This window comes from Salvelinus fontinalis, chromosome 23 (genome assembly GCF_029448725.1).
Source record: "Salvelinus fontinalis isolate EN_2023a chromosome 23, ASM2944872v1, whole genome shotgun sequence".
Lineage (NCBI taxonomy): Eukaryota > Metazoa > Chordata > Actinopteri > Salmoniformes > Salmonidae > Salvelinus > Salvelinus fontinalis.
The window spans coordinates 9928547-9937994 of record NC_074687.1 but is presented as its reverse complement, the minus strand read 5'-3'; the positions used below and the strand labels follow the sequence as shown (position 1 = coordinate 9937994).

The window sequence follows — 9448 nt, the reverse complement described above, 5'->3', positions numbered from 1 at the left end:
CAATATATTTAGGTAATAGAGAACGGTAATACCATGCCACAGTCCAATATATTTAGGTAATAGAGAACTGTAATACGATGCTACAGTCCAATATATTTAGGTAATAGAGAACTGTAATACGATGCTACAGTCCAAATCACCACTCTGCTCCTCCCCCTGCTGTGTCCACATCACCACTCTGCTCCTCCCCCTGCTGTGTCCACATCACCACTCTGCTCCTCCCCCTGCTGTGTCTACATCACCACTCTGCCCCTCCCCCTGCTGTGTCTACATCACCACTCTGCTCCTCCCCCTGCTGTGTCCACATCACCACTCTGCTCCTCCCCCTGCTGTGTCGACATCACCACTCTTCTCCTCCCCCTGCTGTGTCCACATCACCACACTGCTCCTCCCCCTGCTGTGTCTACATCACCACACTGCTCCTCCCCCTGCTGTGTCCACATCACCACTCTGCTCCTCCCCCTGCTGTGTCCACATCACCACTCTGCTCCTCCCCCTGCTGTGTCCTTATCACCACTCTGCTCCTCCCCCTAGTGTGTCCTTATCACCACTCTGCTCCTCCCCCTACTATGTCCACATCACCACACTGCTCCTCCCCTTGCTGTGTCCACATCACCACTCTGCTCCTCCCCCTACTATGTCCAAATCACCACTCTTCTCCTCCCCCTGCTGTGTCCACATCACCACTCTGCCCCTCCCCCTGCTGTGTCCACATCACCACTCAGCTCCTCCCCCTGCTGTGTCCACATCACCCCATCACTATTCCCAGAATTTAGTCTTGTGTCAGACATACAAACATTGTAACATTTGGGTTATGTAGATTCTGCTGTGAGGAGGCAGAGTCATTAGACCATTTATTTTGGTATTGTCCGCATGTAGCTCGTTTTTGGTCACAGGTCCAGGAATGGTTGAAGAATTGCAACATTTGCGTAGAACTAACGCTACAGATAGCAATACTGGGGGATCTGAAAAGCCATAGTCAATCAATCAATAATATAATAATTATTTTAGCAAAAATGTTTCTTTTTAATTTACAATCCGTGGAAGCTATGAGAATAGGAAGATTCAAATCTTTTGTGAAGCATCACAGCACAGTTGAAAAATATATGGCAAATAAAAATCCGAAATGGATGATGTTGGAAGATAGATGGGAAGGGTTGAGTGGAGCTGAAGGGTGGGACTAATAACAAGATAAACAATGTAGGGCATACGGGATCTGTGAAATGTGTATAGGTGCGGAGCTATTGTGAAATAGCACAGTTACAAGTGGAAATCAAACTGGATGGACTACAGAAAGAGGAAGGACTAAGAACAAACAAGAGAGAACTATTATAAAGTAGACTGTGTCTGTAAAATGTGTATAAGATGTATAAATTGAAGGTAAAAACAGAAATGTTTATCAGTTTACTCCAATTGGGGGATCGGTGGTAGGGTTTGCGGGGAATAATAATAAAGGTATACTCTTTAAAAAAAGTATGTATGTCTATGTAGGTATGTGTATGTATATATGTGTATATGTATGCATACGTGTATGGATATATATATTTACCCAAAAAAATATGGGGGATTGGAAATGATGCAGACAATTACATTGGAAGCAACATTCTTTCCGCAATATTAAGCTGATCCACCCCCCCCCCCCAAAAAAAAAAAAAAAAAAAAAACATTTGGGTTATGATCAGTTTACGGCTACTTCCCATATCTTTAAATCATATTAGAAGACGACTGTAGTGGAGCATACTTTATAGAGTAAACTAGCTAGTAATCGGTCTGTAATATTGCGACACTTCGTGTGTCTGCCTGCCTGTTAACAATATGCATAGTTCATAAAGTTTTTCCCTCGCTTCAGCTATTGCACAGTTTCAATTACATCAAACATATTTATAACTAACCCTTCTTCAACATGTGGCTCCATGGGTATTACAGTCTACCATCAAACATCAACAATAAGACATATAGGATATTATAGCTAGCCTACCTCAAAACAGATCTTAGCCACTGCTCCATGGTCCACCACCAACCACTTGAGTTGAATCTTCTTTTCCAGCTTGCTTTATTTTAACGGATGGACATATTTTAAAGTTTAAGTGGCTAATGAGCATCAAGACGTTTTATCTCTACATTTCTTTCATAAGGCTGTTTGAAAATTATTTGCTAGGAGATAGCTAAGCTAGTCAACATGTTTCAGCTAGCTAAGCTACCTAGCTTGAAGACATGGTAAAAGTACATAGAAAAAAACTAACTAGCTATGAAGTTGACAGTGCAATCAAAGTTACCAGACACAAGACGTTGATTTATCAGTGGACAATGAGCTTTCTTAGGCGGGCACTTCTACTGTAAACCAATGGAGCACCAAAGAGGCGTTTTTCCTGGCTAGCTCTCCCACACTACATGACCGCAGCACCTGTGATGTAGTGTCCCCATGAGTGACAACACCCTGAGCCAATAACGCGCAAACAGACAAGATCAACGACGCCTACACTCTGTACTTTTTCTGTCTGCCCCTCCAACACAGAAAGCACAGAAGGAGGCTGAAATAGCGGAATTTTGGAGCTGCCTTACTCAACGAAAACTGACGAAAACAACAATACAATGGGAACGTGACCACTTATGCTTTATAAAATCAAGCATTTTTTTTTATATAATAAAAGGTTATGGTTGCTAACTGTTATCCTATATTGTTGTGACATGCAATAACAGAATTTAATGCAAATCTCCTGGATATTGGTAGGGCTCCACCCCACCTACCACACGTGACATATCACCACTGCACACCCATATATTAAACTATGGTGCTAATAGTGAGAATTGAGAATTGAATAAAGAGTTGATAGATTTATTTGAAACACATAATAAATATTTATTTTCAGACCAAAAAAATAATTTGTTTTACCATAGTTTGAAAACCCCTTCACAATAACAGCAGGCTGAATTGCTATTCAAGTATCCACATAACACAAGTATATTTCAGTATTGCTAATGCTAAAGTAATTAATAATTTACCATAAAATAAACTCACATTAAAAATAGATTCTCAGACTGACAAACCACACTTCGTCATTACAGTCAGGTATCGTTTTCAGAGCAGAACGAGTTATAGCTCTGTTTGAGTGTGGCAATATGTTTATGTGTGTGTCACTATATTTGTGTGTGACATGACCTCATGCTGATTTTAACACACAAGTATAGCATGTAAAAACCATTCAAACTAAAGTCATTGTCCTGTACTGAAGCATAAATAGTATGTCATAAGTGCTTCATTACAAGTGGCCTGCAGGACATCTTTTCAATGCCTCAAGACACTCAATTAAAGTAAAATTCCCCTTTAAATAATCACTGACCTGACGCTTAGACAATTCTAAAGAGAATAATAACTATTTAAAGGGGATCTTCACCTTTATAACGTCATATTTATTACATGGCGCAAACAAGTTTAGAATGACTCATTAATTCAAATGAATATGCAGTACAAAAAAGGACTGGGGAAAAACGAGCTCATTATACAATAGGATGTCGCCACAGGGTTAGCGGTTCTATCATATTCCTGATGACAGTAGATACATAAAGCTATACAGGAGTACATTTCTGATTGTCTACTTATTAATTAATAGCCTTCACAAGTGTGCATAATGTACAGACAACAAAAACATTCCTTGTCCTAGACATCCAATCACGAGGGGGAAAAAAATGTGCCCGGAGACTTTCAATCAAGCGAGAGGTCTAGGTAGCGTCGTTTCAAAAATAACAAGGCTATATTCCTAGATTTTGGGTGGGTGGTCTGGTCTGTGCTAGCATGGAGGTATCAGGTGACGAAACATTGTGGATTCCCAACGTCTAACATGCCAGGCCTTTTTTCCCTTTGCTCCATAACAATTCAATGTTCATGTTCCCTGTTCCAACACTCAGACAATACTGACAGATCAACCCTTATTATTCTTTGGAATAAAAACCACAATTCCAATTCTTGACTGAGGACTTTTTTTTGAGTGTCGGTCTTTCTCTGTCCCAATGACCGCAATACAACGTCTATTCCACGTTGATTCAACGTCAAACAACGTTGTCTCAACCAGTGTGTGCCCATTGGGTAGGCCTATACATTCAATAAGTCTCACATGGTGTGGGGCTAAGTAGGTTGTCCATACACAATCTGCATTCAATAAGTCTCCAATCCTAGCATTTAGCATTAATACAACCAGAGTCAAAAATGGTTCTGCAACACAGCTCATGAAAACGTACATTTTAAACACAAAGCCATTCTGTGTGGGGTATAACTCTGAACCTTGGGGTAAAGAGTCCATTCCAGAGACTGTACATGTTAAACAAATGCTAAGTTGTATAGAATCCCTTCTGAACTAACTGTGTATAACTTGAAAAACATTTTAAAATGTCATGACTGATTTGTGTTCACAACAGGAACAACAAACTAATGGTCAAAGATCTATTTGCAGTTCAAGGGTTAGGTTCGTATGAAGCTTCAGTACCCTTCATATCCAACAGTTGCCCTCAGAACATGTAAGTACACAATGGCAGTGGTGCTATACAGTGATTTTGATAACTGTGGCATAATTCCAGTGACTGTGACAAAGGTTTCAAATAAAGTTATTAATTGAACAAACAGACATTAAGAAAGAATCCCATATGTCAATATGGCTTCATAGAATTTTGGCAACTAAAACAACATGTAAATAAATAGGTAGGATAACATTTCATTCATATGGTCAGAAGTACTAAAGAAACAATTGAAACGTATTCAAGGTCAGCAGATCACAATGTGTTCACATATACATCCACAGTGACATCATTGGACTGGCATGTAACGCCGAATATACCTCATAAAGAAAAACAGCTCCAACACACAAGCAGTCCTCAGAGCATCTTCGTTTCAGTGGAAATGCCCTGAGAGGTCTCATCCAATGATTCTTCTGTTCTTGGACCAGGGAACTGGTGTGGCAGTGCAGGTGAATCGCAAAGGTCAAAGGTGAACGTGTCCTTGCGAGTAGCAAACAACTAAAAACAAATAAAAGGGAACGTCATACTGTTTGGTTAGCGACGTCATCAAACTGCACTGATAATGCCTACAGTATGAAGAAGAGGGGGAAGGCAGTTACGCTGAGGAGGCAGTGGAGTATTGGCTCCTGGTGAAACATGTGAGGGTGTCGTACAACCAGTGTTCATCCCACCGGTGCCCCAAAAATATGGGACTCCAACACTGGGAGAGGAAACCAACCTACTGGAATCCTTGGGGTTGTCGACATTACACGTACGCCTGGAATCTGTCGTGAGCGTGACCGTTAAAGCAAATGGGAGGAACCCATGTTCAGAGTTTGTGTAGGGAGGAGCCTTTTTAAATGATTGGTCTGTGTTGAAATGGTGCATTGTCCGCGTCACACACTTTAGGATTCCTCACCCACTCTGTCACAGTATGGCAGTAGAGTTGTTACTGACCGTCTGAGAGAAAAAATATATAGTTGGAGCAGGACAAACAGAAACAAATCATAACAATGCGGTTATTCCTTTACAGCATTTTTAGATCAAAGAGGAGACAGATTTGAATGTATATGTACACAGTAATATACGCATATAATATATATATGTATACATAATAATGTTTCTCTGTTGGACAAATATTCTACCCTCAGCACATCTGGGGGGGGGGGGTTGAAAAACACAGCTACCCAGACCTAATAAGGTTTGCCTTCCAAAGAAGCTTGCTCGTAATTGGTTAGTGTTGGGAGACAGTGAAAGCCTATTGGGCCTCCCCGTGTCACGTGTCTACACAAGCATGTGAATCTCGTTATACTCGTCCTGACCATCCTCGTCAAAGTTGGGGGATGACTCGTCTTCCCCGTCGAGCTGTAGAGGATGAGAGTGAGGGAGAGGTTGAGGGAGAGGGTGAGGGTGAGGGTTGGGATGTCATCATCATCTTGATTCATTAGATTTGTGTCTTGATGCATTGGGCCAATAGAGTGAAACACACCACACACACCACACACACACACCATTATCCTCTGTGTTTTGACAAAGTCCGTTCTCAAGTTGTTGTCATTTAGATAATGAGGTGTGGAGCCTTGATTTCAAGGACATAAATATTTTAACAGAAAGCTGATTATGTTTGAATAGTCAAATGAAATACTACAGTACTGTAGTTGTGTACCTTTCACAAACAAACTAAAATTCACTGAGAATACAGTGCATTTCATGCTACAACTTTTTATTTTTAATTAGGGGTGTAGACCAGCTTTAATGGAGACAGATTGTAGCATCCATCAATGTATTTGTCTGCATCAGTTCCAATCCCCCCCATATATATTTTTGCTGTTATTGTAAATATATATATTATGTATAATACTTTCCTTTTTTATTATTTTACCCTAACCCTACCACCCCTCCCTAATTGGAGTTAACTAATGGACAACAATATTTAGGCTTCTACTTCCATTTTATACATGCTACACTATATACATTTTATGGACAGTATATTTTACATTAGTTATCTTTTGTTTGTTTTTAGTCCCAGCCTTCAGCTACCCCACACCCCTCCCATCTATCTCTGAAGACCATCCAGTCCCAGCCTTCAGCTACCCTCAACCCCTCCCATCTATCTCTGAAGACCATCCAGTCCCATCCTTCAGCTACCCCACACCCCTCCCATCTATCTCTGAAGACCATCCAGTCCCAGCCTTCAGCTACCCTCAACCCCTCCCATCTATCTCTGAACACCATCCAGTCCCAGCCTTCAGCTACCCTCAACCCCTCCCATCTATCTCTGAAGACCATCCAGTCCCATCCTTCAGCTCCCCTCAACCTCTCCCATCTATCTCTGAAGACCATCCAGTCCCAGCCTTCAGCTACCCCCAACCCCTCCCATCTATCTCTGAACACCATCCAGTCCCAGCCTTCAGCTACCCTTAACCCCTCCCATCTATCTCTGAACACCATCCAGTCCCAGCCTTCAGCTACCCCCAACCCCTCCCATCTATCTCTGAAGACCATCCAGTCCCAGCCTTCAGCTACCCCCAACCCCTCCCATCTTTCTCTGAACACCATCCAGTCCCAGCCTTCAGCTACCCCCAACCCCTCCCATCTATCTCTGAAGACCATCCAGTCCCAGCCTTCAGCTACCCTCAACCCCTCCCATCTATCTCTGAAGACCATCCAGTCCCAGCCTTCAGCTACCCTCAACCCCTCCCATCTATCTCTGAAGACCATCCAGTCCCAGCCTTCAGCTACCCTTAACCCCTGCCATCTATCTCTGAACACCATCCAGTTTTGATTTAAAGCTGGGATGGTTGTTTCCCCCATATACACTGAACAAAAATATAAACGCAACATCTAAAGTGTTGGTCCAATGTTTTGTGAGCTGAAATATAAGATCACAGAAATTTTCCATACACACAAAAAGATCATTTCTCTCAAATGTGCACAAATTTGTGCACAAATTTGTTTAAGTCCACGTTAGTGAGCATTTCTCCTTTGCCAAGAAAATCCATCCATGTGACAGGTGTGACATATCAAAAAGCTGATTAAACAGCATGATTAGTACACAGGTGCAGCTTGTGCTGGGGACAATAAAAGGCCACTCTAAAATGTGCCGTTTTAAGGTGGCCACTCAAGTTGTGAGGGAGCGTACAATTGGCATGCTGACTACAGGTATGTCCACCAGAGCAGTTGCCAGAGAATTGAATGTTCGTTTCTTTACCATAAGCAACCTCCAACGACATTTTAGAGATTTTGGCAGTCCGTCCACCCGGCCTCACAACCGCAGACCATGTGTAACTACGCCATCTCAGGACCTCCACATCTGGCTTCTTCACCTGCGGGATCGTCTAAGACAGCTGATGAAAATTAGGAATATTTCTGTCTGTAATAAAGACCTTTTGTGGGGAAAAAAATCATTCTGATTGGCTGGGCCTGGCTCCCCAGTGGGTGAGTGGGTGGGCCTAAGCCCTCCCAAGCCCACCCATGGCTGTGCCCCTGCCCAATCATGTGAAATCCATAGATCAAGGCCAAATTAATTTATTTCAATTGACTGATTTCCTTATATGAACTGTAACGCAGTAAAATCGTTGAAATTGTTGAATGCGCTTATATTTTTTGTTCATGTATATGACATTATATTGGCTGCAAGAATTTCTTAATCCGGTGTCGTTTTGTGTATCAGTTCATAAACCATGTGTCATGGAATCGGTACATTGAAAATCTCCTCCAACTATTTTGCAAGCTGACAATTTTTGTGTCCTTAAATTAAACTGGTCTACTTTTTTACTTAAAACAATTTTGGTCTTTAATGCAGGGCCGACATATACATTCCTTACCTTCTTCCCTTTCCACTTCTCCTCCATTTTTGAGGTAATGCTGCATTCAGTTGCATGTAATTTTGAGTAGAGCAGACATTTCCATATACTTTTGCTAGCTGCATGTCTGACATATCTCCACCAGTCCTATTTATGACATCATTTACAAAGATTATGCTGATTTTATTTTTTTTCCTCAAGTAATTTTTATATATATTTTTACCAATTTGTTAATTTGAGTTTAACCATAATATTTTATCTAATATTTGTTCTGTCTTTTCTGGTGGATTAAACTGACATTTCAACCAGCTTTCTATGGCTTGTTTTAAAAATAGCTATATTTTGGAGATGATTTAGTTGTCAAACAACCGAAAGTGAGAGGTTGTAATCTGAATAAAGGGAAAAAGGCCATTCTTGAACACGGGGTGAGCCACTCTTACTAATCTGCTAGCAGTGGTTCTCAATCCTGGTCCTGGGGACCCAAAGGGGGCATATTTTTGTTTTTGCCCTAGCACTACACACCTGATTCAAATCATTAAAGCCTTTTGATGAGTTGATCATTTGAATCAGCTTTGTAGTGCTAGGGCAAAAACAGAAACGTGCCCCCTTTGGATCCCAGGACCAGAGTTGAGAACCAGTGGGCTAGTGAACCATTTCGGATTTAAGTATAGCTTTTGAATGACTGAAGCCTTTATTGAGAGGTCCAATGTTTTAATATTTCATAATTTCTGCCCTCCAAATTCATATTCATTATATAAATAGGGCTGTTTAATTTTGTCTGGCTTGCTGTTCCAAATAAAGTGGAATATTTTTTGCTTATCTAATTTAAAAAGTAAGTCTTTAGGTGTAGGCAGGGCCATGCTACTACTTCTAATGTGTGACCCATTGTTGCCCAGACCAGATGATTGGGCCAGAATTCGGATAATTCCAGGAATCTCCACCTACCGCTTGGAGCTCACGCTCCTCAAAGATCCGGGAGAGGATGAGGCGGCGGAGCGGCACGGTCATGATGAGGATGAAGGGGAAGGCGAGCGAGACCACGGTGGACTTGACCACCCACAGCAACATGATGCAGGCCAGCTGGATGATGGTGAACATGTTCATACGCCACGTCTTCACCTGCAGCACACACACACACACACACACACACACAC

At 41.7% G+C, this 9448-nt stretch overlaps 1 protein-coding gene across 4 annotated transcripts in view; it reads right to left on the bottom strand.

Moving 5' to 3' along the window:
- Positions 1-2822: 2822 nt before the first annotated feature.
- Positions 2823-9448, bottom strand: part of LOC129820832 (anion exchange protein 3-like) — a 71471-nt gene continuing 64845 nt past the window's right edge. For all 4 annotated transcript variants that reach the window (XM_055877844.1, XM_055877845.1, XM_055877847.1 and 1 more), the window contains 2 exons: positions 9240-9413; positions 2823-5853 (listed from right to left, as the gene is read on the bottom strand). In XM_055877844.1, coding sequence (XP_055733819.1) covers positions 5773-5853; positions 9240-9413 — 255 coding nt within the window. In that variant the 3' untranslated portion in view covers positions 2823-5772. The remainder of the gene's footprint in view (positions 5854-9239; positions 9414-9448) is intronic.